This window comes from Camelina sativa, chromosome 15 (genome assembly GCF_030686135.1).
Source record: "Camelina sativa cultivar CO46 ecotype springtype chromosome 15, ASM3068613v1".
NCBI classification, from domain to species: Eukaryota; Viridiplantae; Streptophyta; class Magnoliopsida; order Brassicales; family Brassicaceae; genus Camelina; species Camelina sativa.
The window spans coordinates 31,078,644-31,097,298 of record NC_141894.1 but is presented as its reverse complement, the minus strand read 5'-3'; the positions used below and the strand labels follow the sequence as shown (position 1 = coordinate 31,097,298).

General features: G+C 39.6%; 1 protein-coding gene and 1 pseudogene across 1 annotated transcript; both read right to left on the bottom strand.

Moving 5' to 3' along the window:
• Positions 1–6,840: 6,840 nt before the first annotated feature.
• LOC147927379 (uncharacterized) lies at positions 6,841–7,379 on the bottom strand (annotated as a pseudogene).
• Positions 7,380–9,469: 2,090 nt separating this feature from the next.
• Positions 9,470–10,008, bottom strand: LOC147927378 (uncharacterized). Its single transcript, XM_087489244.1, has one exon. The coding sequence runs from the start codon at positions 9,952–9,954 to the stop codon at positions 9,607–9,609; it is 348 nt and encodes a 115-aa protein (XP_087345370.1). The 5' UTR covers positions 9,955–10,008; the 3' UTR covers positions 9,470–9,606.
• Between the last annotated feature and the right edge of the window lie 8,647 nt (positions 10,009–18,655).

Here is an 18,655-nt window from a genome sequence, read left to right as displayed (position 1 = left end):
CCATGTGTGCCTAGCTGATGGGACAAATAGAGAGGTAGTTGGAAGGTTGGAGAATATCCCACTCAAGATAGGGAAGGCAAGGGTTCACACTGATTTTGTGGTCATAGAGATGGACAAGGATCCTGAAGATCCAATCTTATTAGGGAGGCCATTCTTAGCCACTGTTGGAGCAGTTATTAATGTCAAGGAAGGTCTTGTGACCTTGAACATTGCTGAGGATACAGTCATGAAGTTCAACATCTATAACCCAACCAACCTTCCTACCATTGATGATCAACCCTTCACTATCAAGGAGAGAGTTGATCATGAGGTTTTCAAGGATGAAGGAGATCCTAAGGCTGAGCTCCCACTTCAAGAGGATTCTGTGGAGAAGCTTAAGAGGTCAGTTCAAGAGCTGTCTAGTATGGTTGAGGATCTCCAAGTTAAGCTGAACAAGAGGTCTTTGAGGAAAGCAAGACCTAGGCTCAAAATCAAGAAGAAGTATGGTTTGTGTGCTAAGGGTGAGGTGATCAAGGATCAACTTCACAGTGACCAAGAGGTTCCAGAGAGGATTTCATCACCTCCTTGGTATCTAGATCAAGTCTAAAAGAGGAAACCAAAGTCAAGCTTAGTGACTTTAAACAAGCTCACTAGGGAGGAAGTCCCTAAGGTATCCTTTGTAAATATGCTTTAATTTCTTAGTAGTTTTGATGTGTTTTCTTTTATGTTTTTGTTGGACAGGCTTTTTGGTGAAAGTATAGTTGGGTAAGGAGAGATGTGGACTTGGAGAAGGAGACTCGCAGGCCCACTCGACCAGGCCACGAGAGGTACTCGGCCGAGCTGGGTAAGATTTGAGGCCCATTCGATTCCCATTCTTCTAGAATGATCGAGTGGAGGGAAGAACAAGGAGGAAAATTTTGAAATTTCAAAATTGGTCAAGGAGCTCGACCACGTGCTGGTCGAGTGGTGGGGTCGAGTGGCAGCCAAAAGCAAGTCAAAGATTCTCAATTCAAATTTGAATGGTATGGACGCTCCACCCTTGTCTCCTTGTCCCCTTAGCTTCTTTATATAGTCCTTGCACGATCCTATACCTCTCACATTTTCTCATTTGCTCAAAACATTTAAATTCAAGCTTTAAAATCTCTTTCAAAGTTCATCTCTTGCTCAAGCTTTGTTCTTTCAAGTTTTTGGGTCACTAACCTATTAACTTTGAGCTTTGAGTCTATTTCCTTCAGTTTCTTTTGAAAATGTCTTCCAAGATAACCAAGAAGTCTCACCAAACCGCTGCAAGCTCCATGGAACGTCGTGATGCTAACCTTGAATCAAGAGGTGAAGCTGGGAGAGTCACTCGACGGACCACTCGATCGACCACTCGACCGAGTGCCGGTTCGAGCAGTCGGTCGAGCCAGATGCCGTATCCAAGGAGAGAGCCAGTTGAGGAAGATCCTGAGAGGACTGAAAGTGAGGAGGAAAGAGAGCCTACTCTCAATGAGTTTATGAGGAGACACAAGGCCAAAGGGAAGAGGCCAGCTGTTGAAGTTGAGCAAGAAGAGAGTGAAAGTGAAAGTGAGGAAGAAAGTGAAGAAGAAGAATTGATGGATGATGGAGAAGCTGAGTCTTGTGGGCTGTCAAAGAGGCAGCTTTATGATGCTTTCATGAGGATGGAGTTCTTAGGAACTAGGTATCCACACAAGGAGACCATGGAGAAGCTTGCTATTGATGAGGATGTGGAATATCTCTTTGAGAAGAGCAATCACACCAAGTTTATGGGGCTTTGCATGGAGGGCTACAAAGAGGAGAGTTGTGAGTTCCTTGCCACTGTCAAGCTGCATACATATGCAAGGAAAGACCCTGAGGTTGGAGCTGGCCACATTTCCTTCACTATCAAAGGGAAGAAGCATGAGCTTTCAATGAAAAAGATAGCCAATGTGTTTGGTTTTGAGGTTGGGAGCAATAGGAGTTTGATGGTTCCAAGAGAAGAGTTGTATGCTGTGTGGGAAACCATTGGAGACAACAAGCTCTACTCATCCTCCAACTCCAAGAGCTCAAGGATAAGGAGCCCAGTCCTAAGGTACTTCCACAAGGCTCTTGCCAACACCTTCTTTGCAAGGAAGGAAACTGGGAACATCAATGAGGGAGAGCTAAAGATGATTGACTTGGCTCTTAATGGAGTGATCTTTCAAGCAAGGAATGGTACCATCATTCTTGAGAGCACAGTGGAGACTGATCTAGGAATGGTGTTCATTGACCACATGATTCAATTGAGAAGTTGGGTAGGAAAGTTGGAGAACAAAGGTTCAAGACGAGCACTTACCAATGGAGACATCATCACTCCAATCCTTCAAGCTGCTAAAGTTCCACTTAGAGGAGAAAGTGTCTCACCAAGATGGATTGACTCAAGTTACCTCACTTCTACTCTCATCCTAGCCAAGAAGATGCATCAAGGGAACCACATCTTCAACTTTGAGCTCCCAACACTTGGGAAAAAGCAATTCATATTGCCCAACCAAGAGCTCACCACCATTCAAGAAGGAGCCAACATTGATTTTTGGCCAGCTGAGGAGCATTGGTTTGATGGAGTGGTTCAACCTAGAGTTGAGGAAGCTGGGAATGCACAAGTAGCTGATGGAGAGGAGCAGTTCTACTTTGAAGACTATGAGCCCAACCCAAGAGATAGTAGAGGAGTGAGGGAGAATGCCAAGAGGTTAACTCTTTTGCAAAAGTGGGGCAAGTGGCATGGAAAGAGGTTTGATAAGCTGAAGAAGAAGGTGACCAACATGGCTAAGTCTATCAAAGGCTTAAAGAAGGAGATTGCTGAGCTGAAGAATGGAAACTCATCTCCTAGCCATTCAAGCCCTTTGAGGAGAAGTAGCTCAACTAGAGCACTTTCAAGGGTTGCGAATCCTGTGGAACCAGCTAGGGCTTCAATGTATGAGCCAAATCAGAGGAAGAGGAGCTCAAGTACCCGAGAACAACAATTTTCGAGGCACTCGACCGGGTCACTCGAGCACCCACTCGACCGAGCACCTCCAATGCACTCGGCCGAGTACCAGCCCAGATCACCCTATGGTTTCCCACCTCCAGCTGCTTATCCAGGTTATCCAAGTTACCCTCCCATCCCACCTCAGTACTACATGGATCCAGCTCTCTACCAGCAGTTTTGCCAGCAGCAAGGTCAACATTTTGACACTCGCGGTCCAGCTCGACCCCCCCACTCGGACACGTACTCGACCGAGTTGCGGTCGATCGCCATCGTCGAGCTGCCCCAAAGTCCATCTCCAAGTCACCAACAAGACCCAAACTACTCCTATTACAGCATGCAGATGGATGTGGACAACTTTTTCCACAACCCCTAAGGTACCACTATCACCTTCACTTGTAAATACCATTGCATTTGATGTTGTGTTTTGTTTTGTTTTTAATCTTGAATCCTCAATCAAATTTCTTTCACACAGAGGACTGTGTGATTTAAGTTTGGGGGAGGGTTTGAGATAGCATTTGATGTTGTGTTTTGTGTTCTTATTTCAAATTTTTATCATCATCATGTTAGCAATTGCATAAGCATCTAAGGCATAGAAAAACCATAAAAATTTGAAATTTTTTGAAAAAATCTTCATAAAAAAAAAGAGTGTTCATGTAGTTTGCATTGCATATTAGGATCTTGTTTAGCATGTTTCATATAGAATTGTATAATATTTGCATTAGGGATCTATGATGAGTTTGCCTTGTTAGCTAGCTTATTCACTAGACTAGGATCAATGCCCAAGTTAATAGTACTTTGATGCTAGTTGAGTAGTTAGAAGCATAAGATTGAACCAAGCCTTGAATTCTTGCATTGCATTTGGTCTAAATTGAAGCATGTTGAGATTTGAAACCATTTCCTATTTATAAGAACCTAATATTGACTTATAATTATCAATGTGTGCATTGCTTTAAACTCATGGATACTATATACATATTTGGATCATCTTTCTCCTTTTTACCACTCTTGTTGATCCAAGTAGCTGATTAAATCATTAAGATCAGTTCCCCTACCCCTAAACCAAACCTTCTTTCAAGCCTTGTTTATTCTTGAGTGTGTGAGGCCTATTTTTGGGATTGAGCTTGGTAGAAAGTGTTAGGTTTGAACTGACAAGAGTAAGACCTTGTGTAGTTCTAGTTTGCATTTTTCAAACTAGATAGGACTAGGTGGTTCACTTGTTGGGTTTGGGACTTGGTAGTTAAGGAAAAGAAAAGAAAGAAAAGAGAAAGAAAAAGGGTAAAGTCTTTAAGAGGAGATTGTGTTTAAGCAAAGTCTAGTGAAAGGATGGGAAGTAAAATGTTGTTTAAGATGGTTCTAGTTAAGGAAAAGAAAAGAAAGAAAAGAAAAGTTTAGCAAAATGGTTATATGTCTTAAGAATAAGAAGAAAAGAGAACCATAGCAAATAAGTAAGAATCCCCCATCCCACTAGAAAGATCAAATAAGAAAACATCTCCTAAGACTTGAAAACCAAAAGAGAAAAAGGGTTAAAGAGAAAAGAAGAAGTAAAGGGTAGCACTAGGATCATTTGGGTTTAGATTGCTAGGATAAACACTTTGGGTGCCTTTGGGTAGACAAGGTTTTATTCTTGTATGTGTCTAGGTGTTCTTACCTTTAGCATTCTTCTAAAGCTCAATCCATTTTCATGAGAGAATCTTGATATTGACAAGCTCCACTCTAAAAAGAGACCATCATTGTCTCAAAACCCTTTATTACCAAGCCAAATGAGTTTAAGCATTGCATAGAATTGATTCATGTTCTTGTTTAATGAATGTTAAAGGAACTGGTTGATTTGAATGCATGTTGATATCTAAGGCTCAAATCAATAAAGGTTGTGAAATGCTTGTTTAAAGTCTTTAATTCCAGCTCATTCAACTTGCATCATAGTATTAGTAACTTGGACATTGATTCTAGATGGTCTTTTTGCAAGCTTTAGGAGCTGAGATCCCATTTTCAAACCTCACTTACCTTCTTATGTCTTGCTTATTTACTTGAGGGCAAGCAAAGACTAAGTTTGGGGGTGTTGATGTTCATATATTTTACCATGTTTTCCCTTAGTTTATTCACACCTTTTGCATCTTTTGCTATCCATTTTAACCATTATTGCATAGCTTTAGGACCAATCATGCATTAGAGTTTAGTTGCATTGCATTTGCATCTTTTCATGCATAAACAGGTGATTTTGGAGCTTAAGGAGCATGGAAGCAATAGAGAAGAGATGTGAAGCAATCATGAGGAGGAAACAAGGGAGTTAAGGCTGAAGAACCAAGGTTCAGAGTCCAACTCGACCGCACACTCGACCAGACACTCGACCGTGTGCTGAGGAGGACTCGACCGCGTGGAGATTGCACGAGAGAAGCCAGCTCGACCAGCCACTCGACCGAGCACTGGTCGAGTTGACCGAGCTGTTGACTACTTTGACTTTTTGTATTTTTAGGGCTTCCACTCCCCTCCTATATAAAGCCTTGTACCTGCAGCCACCAAGGGAGTCCAGCTTTTTAGATATTCTCTAAACCTAGTTTTTATCCTTTTGGGAATTATTCCTTTTGCACTTTTATTTTTCTTAGATTTTGTACTTGAAAAAGACTAAATTCCTCAATATTGTTGGTTTCATAACTTTCTTAATATTGAGAATTTGAGTTTGATCCTTTCATTAATATTGAAGATCTTTGTTTCATCTTTCTGATAATGCAAGTTTCAATATTTTCTGGGTTTTTGACTTTGTTCATCATGTATTGTTGTGAGTAGTTTCCTTAGGATCTTGAGGATGGGTTAGGCTAGGCTTTGTTTGAGGTTTGTTTGCTTTGTTCAAGCTTGATTGTTGTAGATCTCTTCTAGGGTAGATGTTCTTAATGCTGATCCTATATCTGAGAGGGTAGGATATGATCTTAAGCTTCTTAGCATCACACCAATGTTTAAGAGGCATAGATAAGGCTAGATCTAGAGCTTACCATCTTGCTTGCTAAGAGATTAGAGGTTTTGCTTGGTATGAGACATATTGCTTAATGCCTGCTTGTGTAGATTCTTTACTTTGTGAGAACAAGTCTAGAGATGCATAGGTTTGATTGATTCTTGCCATGAGAGTGGAAGAAGCTTGTCTTAGATTAATGTGTCTAGAGATTAGCTCAAAGCTTTGCTTGAGATTTGTTGGCCAAAGTGTGATAGCCTTATTCATTAGTCTAGCCCATGAATCCCTCCTCAGGACCTTCTTTGTTTATTGATATCTTAGTCTTAATCCTGTTGCTTGCTTGTTGTTTGATTCGTATTTGCATTGCTCTGTTTTTATTGTGTTGCTCTGTTTTCCGGATTTAACCAACTCGACCTACACTCGGTCGAGTGCTTGCTCGAGTTCATCCCCAGAATACTTGTTTATGATTTGTGATTGTCCTGTTTCATTCCTGTTTCATTTTAGTTGCATTCATTTAGTTTTCAGTTCATTACCTGTCTTGCATTAGTTCATTAGTAGTAGTTCCTATTTCTGTTCTTGCTTCATTACTGTTACAATCATTCAGTATCATTTGCATCTAGTTCTTAGTTCTTGTAGTTTATTTTCTGCATTTTACATTTCCATCTTAGGATTGTTAGTGACAAACAATCTTCACATTTGTCTTAACTTAGATTCATATTCATATCTTAATTGTTCACAAACACTCATTTAGGATTGATACCTCTTATACTGCAACAGCATAAGGGGAATTAAAACACCCATCCATCATTCCATTCATATCTCACCATTGCATACATTCATCATCATTCACCACCATAATAAAAACTTGTTTCAAACTAGCACGTAGTTGTGTTTAAAGCTTTTATCTACTTGAATTGAGGATAACTAGCTCATATTTGTTAGAAATACAAATTATGTTATTTATCTTCAAAGAGCTTTACTTTTCCTTTATTTTTTGTAAAAGTACTGAAGTGGATATTTCCGATAAATTAAATGTTACACCAAAACTATCAAGTTTTTAATCAAAATAATTTAAGCAGTTTTCGAGATTGCAATGCAATGACTCCACAAGTCGTCCCTCTTCTTCAAATATAGTGTTTCACGGGCAATTAAGGCTGGTCTGTCAGCAATATACTTAATAAGATTATCGTGACACACTTTTCCTTCTTGAACAAGATCGTGGCAGCAAGAATCATTGATGGTTGCATTTCCAAAAACAACGGCGATTATATCCAAGGCACAGTGAGGAGAGATTTTAACAAGACAAGTATCTCATAACGATATTGCTTCAGATTCATCGACCGAAAATACAGGAACAAAGGCGCAAACCAAGGCTACAACAATGAATAACATAGCAATCTGAGAGGTAAATTTAGCCATATGTGCTTATACGTGAAATTTACCGACTATTATTTCTTATATGAAAAGAATGTAATGAAGTGTGTTTTGTATTTGATATTATAGACACAAAGCTACATACACTATTTATATGTAATTGAAAACCCAACGTAACTATCATAACATATTACAAAACTAAAATAATTAATGAGAAAGAGTTTCTTTTCTCGGTAAATAAATACACTATGAGCGTTTAAATTTCTCTTTTCAATTATTGTTTTTTAAATTGTAATGACAAATTTAATACAAGTAAATATATCTTGTTTTAATGGAGAACATTGTAATTTTGTTTTAAATCATGCAAACTTTTAGGCCAATTTTTTTAATATGAGGTTATATACTAACTGAAATATATAGAGTTTTAAATATATTAAACTATTTTTTAGTAGTTTGACATATAAATATATTTTATTTTTAATGTATAAAAACTCTAAGTCACACTAATAAATTTCTTATCTAATTGACAAAGAAATGCCACTAGTATGTTTCTAATTTCTATTACAACATTTCATTATCAAAAAAAAATTTAAAAAAGAATCTGAGATTCACTAGAGCTGTATATATAAAATGTGTAACATTTTTTTAACATAAATAAAAAGGTTGAAACCTTATTGATAAGTTTGTAAAAAATGAATATATTTTAGGTCGATGACTAATAATTACAAAAAATATGTTTTCGTAAACTAGAGAAAATACTTCTTTAAAATAGATGTAAAACAATGTTTATTAAAGAGAATGGAAACAAAATTGGGGGATTTTCAAAAATACCCCTATTTCTATGTCACTTTTCAAAACTACCATTTCATGGTGTCCATTTTCAAAAATACCATTTTTAATATATAAAATGACTAAATTCTAAACCATTAAAGGTTTAAACCCAAATACTAACCCTATCCCCTAAAAAATATATCCCAAATGTAAAATAGATAACTCAAACCTAAAAAAAAATTCTAAAAATTTATGTAACATATTGTAATTGTATAAAAGATAACAAAAATGAAAATGTTCAAAAAAAAAAAGCACTTTTGAAAGGGGTATCTCAAAAAGGGCATTTCTAACAAATTCTCAACAAAATTTGAAAACTCAATTAAGAAAAAAAAAAAACATAGATATATAGATTAAAATCATGGCAAAAAGAGAAACAAATTAAATGTGAGTGAGGTTAATGGTTATGTGGACTATATTTTCATTGTCAACCTAATCCACTTGTGGGAAATGACTCTAATCAAATTTTATCCCTAGTACTCTATGGTTGAAATACTAATATACAAATACCATTCTTACATGATTCAGTCTGTAGATAATTGAATGTTCAAAACCTCTTTAAGTTCCTATTTCAGTTTCGAATTTAAAATTGAAATTTGTTTATGTTTTTCTAATCAGTTTTTGTAATTTTTGGCATCCTATATTATAAGAACATACACTTGAGTCTAAAATGACCAATGAGTACTAGATATTGAGTATCTGGTCAAAGCCTATATAACTTATTGTTCTTTTGATGATAATGGTCCTGTTCTTTTGTTGGTCGCACGACTCAAACCAGCGACTCTTTTATTAACACATTATATTGTAATTATTAACATATTAGAGGGTGTAACTATAATTTTGGAAAATTCCCAATTAAAATTCAGATTTTTTAGGTAACAAAATATTTTCTATGATCGTCTTCTCCATAGATTTTTGTCATGGTTTAAAACCAGCAACAGTCGCTTCTTTGAAACAAAGGCATAGATGGCATCGCTATTTCATCTGGCGACCCAAAAATCATGGGATTTCAGTCGCATAGACATAAAGAAAAGAAAGATGAAGAAGAATTGAAGGAGAAGTAAAGGCATATTTCTGATCGTGACTGTTACTATTTTCCAACATCATTTATCGAGCATGAAAATAGTTGAGCACTTGATTTCCGTCTGTTTTTTGCCAACATCATTTTTGAGCATGATCCCACACTGTTACCATTTTGATATCTTCTAAGTAAATCAAGTGCTCAACTATTTTCTTGTTTTTTGAATCTACTAAAATGAAAATGTAAAATATATTGTAACTTTATATTTGTGTTTTTGATAACTAGCACGTAGTTGTGTTTAAAGCTTTTATCTACTTGAATTGAGGATAACTAGCTCATATTTGTTAGAAATACAAATTATGTTATTTATCTTCAAAGAGCTTTACTTTTCCTTTATTTTTTGCAAAAGTACTGAAGTGGATATTTCCGATAAATTAAATGTTACACCAAAACTATCAAGTTTTTAACCAAAATAATTTAAGCAGTTTTCGAGATTGCAACGCAATGACTCCACAAGTCGTCCCTCTTCTTCAAGTATAGTGTTTCACGGGCAATTAAGGCTGGTCTGTCAGCAATATACTTAATAAGATTATCGTGACACACTTTTCCTTCTTGAACAAGATCGTGGCAGCAAGAATCATTGATGGTTGCATTTCCAAAAACAACGGCGATTATATCCAAGGCACAGTGAGGAGAGATTTTAACAAGACAAGTATCCCATAACAATTTTGCTTCAGATTCATCGACCGAAAATACAGGAACAAAGGCGCAAACCAAGGCTACAACAATGAATAACATAGCAATCTGAGAGGTAAATTTAGCCATATGTGCTTATACGTGAAGTTTACAGACTATTATTTCTTATATGAAAAGAATGTAATGAAGTGTGTTTTGTATTTGATATTATAGACACAAAGCTACATACACTATTTATATGTAATTGAAAACCCAACGTAACTATCATAACATATTACAAAACTAAAATAATTAATGAGAAAGAGTTTCTTTTCTCGGTAAATAAATACACTATGAGCGTTTAAATTTCTCTTTTCAATTATTGTTTTTTAAATTGTAATGACAAATTTAATACAAGTAAAGATATCTTGTTTTAATGGAGAACATTGTAATTTTGTTTTAAATCATGCAAACTTTTAGGCCAATTTTTTTAATATGAGGATATACACTAACTGAAATATATAGAGTTTTAAATATATTAAACTATTTTTTAGTAGTTTGACATAGAAATATATTTTATTTTTAATGTATAAAAACTCTAAGTCACACAAATAAATTTCCTATCTAATTGACAAAGAAATGCCACTATTATGTTTCTAATTTCTATTACAACATTTCATTATCAAAAAAAAATTTAAAAAAGAATCTGAGATTCACTAGAGCTGTATATATAAAATGTGTAACATTTTTTAACATAAATAAAAAGGTTGAAACCTTATTGATAAGTTTGTAAAAATGAATATATTTTAGGTCGATGACTAATAATTACAAAAAATATTTTTTTCGTAAACTAGAGAAAATACTTCTTTAAAATAGATGTAAAACAATGTTTATTAAAGAGAATAGAAACAAAATAGGGGGATTTTCAAAAATACCCCTATTTCTATGTCACTTTTCAAAACTACCATTTCATGGTGTCCATTTTCAAAAATACCATTTTTAATATATAAAATGACTAAATTCTAAACCATTAAAGGTTTAAACCCAAATACTAACCCTATCCCCTAAAAAATATACCCCAAATGTAAAATAGATAACTCAAACCTAAAAAAAAATTCTGAAAATTAATGTAACATACTGTAATTGTATAAAAGATAACAAAAATGAAAATGTTAAAAAAAAAAGCACTTTTGAAAGGGGTATCTTAAAAAGGGCATTTTTAACAAATTCTCAACAAAATTTGAAAACTCAATTAAGAAAAAAAAACATAGATATATAGATTAAAATCATGGCAAAAAGAGAAACAAATTAAATGTGAGTGAGGTTAATGGTTATGTGGACTATATTTTCATTGTCAACCTAATCCACTTGTGGGAAATGACTCTAATCAAATTTTATCCCTAGTACTCTATGGTTGAAATACTAATATACAAATACCATTCTTACATGATTCAGTCTGCAGTTAATTGAATGTTCAAAACCTCTTTAAGTTCCTATTTCAGTTTCGAATTTAAAATTGAAATTTGTTTTGTTTTTCTAATCAGTTTTTGTAATTTTTGGCATACCATATTATAAGAACATACACTTGAGTCTAAAATGACCAATGAGTACTAGATATTGAGTATCTGGTCAAAGCTTATATAACTTATTGTTCTTTTGATGATAATGGTCCTGTTCTTTTGTTGGTCGCACGACTCAAACCAGCGACTCTTTTATTAACACATCATATTGTAATTATTAACATATTAGAGGGTGTAACTATAATTTTGGAAAATTCCCAATTAAAATTCAGATTTTTTAGGTAACAAAATATTTTCTATGATCGTCTTCTCCATAGATGTTTTTCATGGTTTAAAACCAGCGACAGTCGCTTCTTTGAAACAAAGGCATAGATGGCATCGCTATTTGTAACACCCGCAAACCATTTTCTGGGAATTTTGGTGAGGGTGTCGATTGACACCACAGGGGGAGTGTCGATCGACACTAGTGGTAGCCGGTTTGGTCGGTTCAATTTTAATTGTCCGGTTTGCGTGGTTGGGTTAGGAAATCCCTAAAATCGAGTTTTTAGAGGAAGAAAACGACCTAGGGTCGTGTTGTTTGTGTTTTATCGCCGTTTTCAGAGAAAAACAAAAGAGAGAGTAGTTCTTGAGCTTTTGAGAGAGATTGGGGAGATTCCTTGCTGTTCTTGGGAGATCTAAGGCTGGGAAGGAGCTAGAAGCTTGCTAGGAGTGAGGGAATTCGTTCTTGTTGGTCAGAATCTTCTTGAAAGAGGTGAGTGCATGACCATGGCTTATCTAAGCTAAGATCTTTAGATTACATGTGATTTGGTGCTTATGTGGTTGTTTCTGTGAGTTCTCTATGGTATTTCGTCGCTGTTGTGGCTGGGTTTGGCTTCTGGGAGTGCAAGGAGCGGATTGGAGAAGTTTGGAGGCGAGATTCGGAGTTTTTGATCGAAGGAAATCACTGCTCGGCGACGGTGTCGGTCGAGACCAGTTGGGGTGTCGGTCGACACCAACGCGAGGACGGCTCGAGACTTTGGCGAGTGCTGATCGATTCCATGTGGAGGTGGTGGTCGACACAAACTAGGGTTTTCGGGAGTGTCGGGCAGGGTGTCGGTCGACACCAGTATGGTGTCGGTCGACACCAGTATGGTGTCGGTCAACACCAGATTGTCAGTGTCGATCGACACCTTCTGGTGTCGGTCGACACCCTTCTTTCAGCTATGACGGATTGCTGTGTGCTTTGTATAATGCCTGGTTTGTTTTATTGATTGTTGTTTGTGGCATGTAGAGATCTTATTGCTTGTGTGTATAGGCCAGTAGATGGGAGGATTGCCTCACTGAGTGTTTATCAAATACTCATGCATCTCAATTTGTGTTTGTGGTGCAGGTAAAGGCAAAGTGTGATCGTGGAATCAAGGCAATGAAGAGGAGGATGTTCTAGGGACTCGATTGGATGTTGTCTGGCATTGCTAGGTTGCTAGAGTTGGGTCATTAGAAACATTGCTAGGTTGTTGGTTCCTTGTTTCTTGTTGTTTGGTATTGGGATATTGCCTTTGCTATAATATTGGTTTGTCATTGATTATTATTGGTTTATTATTGGTTTATTATTGGATATTGATTATGTTATTCCGCTGTTGAATGTGTTTGTGGTTAGGTAGCTAGTGGGTATGGGACCACTAGCTGTAGTTTATTTTATTATATTATATTTATTATTTATTATTAAAAAAAAGGGGTCGACACCAACGCGAGGACGGCTCGGGGCTTTGGCGAGTGTCGATCGATGCCATGTGGAGGTGTCGGTCGACACAAACTAGGGTTTTTCGGAGTGTCGGTCAGGGTGTCGGTCGACACCAGTTTGGTGTCGGTCGACACCAGATAGTCAGTGTCGATCGACACCATCTGGTGTCGGTCGACACCCCTCTTCCAGTTACGATGGATGTTGCATGCTTGTATATTGCCTGGTTTGTTTTATTGATTGTTGTTTGTGGCATGTAGAGATCTTATTGCTTGTGTGTATAGCCCAGTAGATGAGAGGATTGCCTCACTAAGTATTTGTGATAATACTTACGCATCTCAATTGTTGTTTGTGGTGTGCAGGTAAAGGCAAAGTGTGATCGTGGAATCCAGGCAATGAAGAGGAGGATGTTCTAGGGACTTGATTGGATGTTGTCTGGCATTGTTAGGTTGCTAGAGTTGAGTCATTAGAAACATTGTTAGGTTGCTGGTTTCATGTTTTCTGATGATTGATTATTGGATATTGCTTATGCTATGGTATTGGTTATATTATTGGTTTATTATTGGTTATTGGTATTGAGTATTCCGCTGTTGAATGTGTTTGTGGTTAGGTGGCTAGTGGGTATGGGACCACTAGCTGTAGATTATTTTATTATATTATATTTATTATTTATTATTAAAAAAAAAGGTCGGTCGTTTCATTTTGGTATCAGAGCCCTTACGGTTCTAGGTTTGGGTTCGCTAGGTTTCTGTTGTGATGTTTTGGATTGCATGTTTTGATTGATTATGTGAGTTAGTCAATTGTGTGTGGCATTGAGTCCTAGAACATCCTTTTCGAGCCTTCAATGAGATTCCACGGTGAGTTATTGTTATGTTTCTTTGTGTGGTATTGATATGTTTTATGCTTGCTAGCCTCTGTTCTTGGAAGATCAGTGGTTAAGGTGTTTGAGTTGTTGGTCGTGGACGGGGACGTGGTCGTGGTCATTGTCGGGCGGGTCCCGAGGCCAGCGAGTGTGTGGTCCAGAGTTCCACGAGGAGGTACGTCAGAGGATCGCAAGTGTATCAAGAGGGACCAGAGGGGGTTAGCCGGTGAGCATGCCGGTGGTGCTGGGAACCCAGGTGTGGGGTTGCAGCAGGTGGAGCCCAGGGTCGAGATGATTGCTTGGCAGATCGGTTGGCGTGCTGTTGGAGCGGTTACCGAGAGGGGTACCAGTGTAGGCTCCAGTTGTGCCGCATGTGGCGGGGTGCAGCCGAGGGCTGCGGATGTTGAGGACTTTCCACCTTATGTTAACAGGATGGAGCGGTTGTAGATGACCGGTATGAGATTATTCTCAAGGGGTATCTGACCTAGAGAGGCGGATAGGTGGACATATGCAGTTGGAGCAGATATTTCTCTGTTTGGGGGTTAATCCAGTTGGATATTAGAAGATTAGTGGGCAGGTGTAACATTGCAATGTTATACTCGGACCACAGGAGGTACTTTGTGTCGAGAGATGTTTATAGTCGTTAAGGATTGTTGCTCCTAAGGGGATGATTATTCCCCTGAATACCGATAGCTCGAGGGGCTGAGGGCTCCGAGAGTGGCCGAGGGGATGATGTTCCCCTGAGGGGATGAGTAGTTCCCCTAATACCGAGATCTTGAGGATTGTGGTCTAAGAGTGAGACGGTATAACTCGAAGACGCTGGTCTGAGAGTGAGATCGGTATGGCTCAAAGGTTGCGACCTAAGAGAGGAAGAGTTGTGAGCAAGCAATGTATAGAACGTGAGTATGAACATAACGACGGAATGTAGACCTCGAGAGTGATGATGGTTTAATCTTGGATTTTAGGATTATGTTGGCCGGTGGGCCAGGGTTTTATGACCGGAGTGGTCAAGAATATGTGGCTGATGTGCCAAGATTGAGTGGCCGGTGGTGTTGGAGTCCCGGGAAGGAGAGTTGCAGCAGATATGAGCCGGTAAGGGCATGGTTGCCAGGTACATAAGATTCATGAGAAGCCTTCATGGCAGGATAAACTAGTCGTTTTGACGATGGTGGATGAAGTTCATTGGAGACGGACATGGTTACTAGATTTAAGGTTTTGGTAAGCTTGCTGAGGAGAAACAAGTCAAGTAGGTTAAGTTGGCGGTCTGCAAAGCATTTGATGCGGTGAATCGGAATATGCGAACGTATGGTACTTGTTTGTTTTATTACGCTCGTATTGATGATTTGCTGTGGAGAATAACTAAGCGGAAAGCTAATTTTGGATTGATCTATCTTCTGGAAGTTTTCCCTAAGAGACATGTTACTAGAGGTTTTTGGACGAACAAGAGGGTTGACATTCATGTGGCTTCGAGTTGATGTCGGTATACTTGAGTGTTTGTTTGGCAGAGCTGAAGAAGCAGCTAGAGGATTTATTGAGTAAGGGATTCATCCGTCCTAGTGTATCACCGTGGGGAGCGCCGGTGTTGTTTGTGTAGAAGAAGGATGGGAGTTTCAGGTTGTGCATTGATTATCAGGGTTTGAACCGGGTCACTGTGAAGAACAAGTACCCTCTTCCTAGGATCGATGAGTTTTTGGATCAGTTGAGGGGTGCTACTTGGTTCTCTAAGGTAGATCTGGCGTCGGGTTATCATCAGATACCGATAGATGAGGCAGGTGTGAGAAAGACGGCTTTCAGGATGAGGTATGGGCATTATGAGTTCGTGGAGATGCCTTTTTGAGTTGACTAACGCGCCAACAGCATTTATGAGATTGATGAACAACGTGTTTCAGGAGTTTCTGGATGTGTCTGTCATCATTTTCATCGACGATATCCTAGTCTATTCTAAGAGTCCGGAGGAGCATGCAGTGCATTTGAGGGCAGTTATGGAGAAGCTGCGGGAGCAGAAGTTGTTTGCCAAGTTGAGCAAGTGTAGTTTTTGGCAGCGTGAGATGGGCTTTCTGGGTCACATTGTTTCTGCAGAGGGGGTTTCTGTAGATCCAGAGAAGATTCAGACTATCAGAGATTGGCCTAGACCGCAAAATGCCACAAAGATCAGAAGTTTCCTTGGATTGGCAGGTTACTACAGGAGGTTTGTGCAGGGGTTTGCAAGCAGAGCACGTCCTATGACTAAGTTGACAGGGAAGGATGTTCCTTTTGTCTGGTCAGAAGAGTGTGAGGAAGGCTTTGCAAGCCTGAAGGAGATGCTGACTACTGCGCCAGTGTTGGCTTTGCCTGAGCAGGGAGAACCCTATGTGGTTTATACAGATGCATCTAGAGTTGGTTTGGGTTTTGTTCTGATGCAGCATGGGAAGGTGATTGCCTATGCTTCGCGGCAGTTGTGGGTGCATGAAGGCAACTATCCTACTCATGATTTGGAGATGGGTGCTGTAGTTTTTGCCCTGAAGATTTGGAGATCTTATCTTTATGGTGCAAAGGTACAGGTGTTTACAGATCATAAGAGCCTGAAGTATATATTCACTCAGCCTGAGCTGAATTTGAGACAGAGGCGGTGGATGGAGCTGGTGGCAGATTATGATTTGGAGATAGCCTATCATCCTGGTAAGGCTAACACGGTTGCAGATGCTCTGAGTCGGAAGAGGGTAGCTTTGGCTCAAGAGCAGGAGATGGAGTCTCTGGTAGGGGAGATCAGTGCTTTGAGCTTGTGTGCTGTTTCACAGGAACCGTTGGGTTTGGAAGCAGTAGATAGAGCAGATATTATGAGTAGAGTGCGGTTGGCTCAGGAGAAGGATTTGGGGCTGGTGAATGCCTCTAAGGATGTGGATTCAGAGTATCAGGTCTCAGATAATGGTACTATCTTGGTGCACGGTCGTGTGTGTGTGCCCAAGGATGAGGAGTTGAGGCAGGAGATTCTGAGAGAGGCTCATGCGAGCAAGTTGTCTATTCATCCAGGAGCGACTAAGATGTACCGTGATCTCAAGAGGTACTATCATTGGGTCGGGATGAAGAAGGATGTAGCTAGTTGGGTTTCGAGGTGTGATGTGTGTCAGCTAGTGAAGGCTGAGCATCAGGTTCCTGGCGGGTTACTGAAGAGTTTACCCATTCCTGAGTGGAAGTGGGATATGATCACCATGGATTTTGTGGTAGGCTTGCCAGTGTCACAGACCTTTGATGCTATCTGGGTCATTGTTGACCGGTTGACTAAGTCGGCACATTTTCTGGCCATTAGGAAGACTGATGGAGCAGCGGTCTTGGCTAAGAAGTATGTGAGGGAGATAGTCAGGTTGCATGGGGTGCCAGCGAGCATTGTGTCTGATAGGGATTCTAAGTTCACTTCGGTGTTCTGGAAGGCATTTCAGGCAGAGATGGGCACTAAGGTGCATATGAGTACAGCTTATCATCCCCAGACTGATGGACAGTCAGAGAGGACGATCCAGACACTGGAGGATTTGCTGAGGATGTGTGTGTTAGATTGGGGTGGCCATTGGGCAGATCACCTGAACCTGGTAGAGTTTGCTTACAACAACAGCTATCAAGCGAGCTTTAAGATGGCTCCTTATGAGGCTTTGTATGGGAGGCCATGTCGTACACCTTTATGCTGGACTCAGGTGGGGGAGAGGAGCATTTTTTGTGCTAGTTTTGTTCAGGAGACCTTAGAGAAGATTCGGGTTCTCAAGCTGAACATGAAGGAGGCTCAGGATAGGCAGAGGAGTTATGCAGATAGGAGGAGGAGAGATCTTGAGTTTCAGGTAGGAGACAGAGTGTACCTCAAGATGGCTATGTTGCGGGGTCCGAACAAGTCATTGTCAGAGACTAAGTTGAGTCCGAGGTATATGGGTCCATTCAGAGTGATTGAGCGGGTTGGACCAGTTGCTTATAGATTGGAGTTACCTGAGGTGATGCGTGCATTCCATAAGGTTTTCCATGTGTTTATGTTGCGGAAGTGTCTCCGTGAGGGAGAGGAGGTGTTGGCTAAGATTCCTGAGGATCTTCAGCCTAACATGACTTTGGAGGCGAGACCAGTGAGGGTTCTCGAGAGGAGGATCAAGGAACTTCGGAAGAAGAAGATTCCTTTGATGAGAGTCCTGTGGGACTGTGATGGTGTTGAGAAGCAGACTTGGGAGCCTGAGGCAAGGATGAAGGCAAGGTTCAAGAAGTGGTATGAGAAGCAAGCCGCGACTTGAGCTTGTTTAGCCTGGTCCCATCTGTAATTCGTGGCTGGAACGGGAATGGAGTATTCCAGCCCATCTCTCTTGATACTCGGTCGCTTGGGGTGGTTGGTTGTGCGACTCAGTAACAAGATGAGGTGGTGTTCGGGGTACAAAGTTTCCGTGAGGCGGGGTTTTGGAAGAAAGTTTCCTGAAATAGAAGTTTCCAAAAGTGGAAAGTTTCCAAAAATGGAAAGTGCTAAATATGGAAAGTTTTCCGGGAGTTGGAATTTGTCCATTTTAGCGGTGGAGAGCCTTGGAGGGGCTTGTGTGGCCTTAGTGGCGGACTTTTGAGTCAGTGTGCCAGTGTGCGGCGGTATTTCTTTTGTTATGGTGTGGCCTTTGTGGCAGTATTCTTTTGTTATTATGTGGCCTTTGTGGCAGGCTGTTTAGCCAGAGTGCCTGTTAAGGTGGTCCTTCGGGACAGATGGTCTTTCGGGACTGATGGTCCTTCGGAACAGACGGTCCTTCGGGACTGATGGTCCTT

Bases quoted from the DNA above. Each gene is read 5' to 3' on its own strand.
- LOC147927378 (XM_087489244.1), bottom strand. From the start codon at position 9,954: ATGGCTAAATTTACCTCTCAGATTGCTATGTTATTCATTGTTGTAGCC.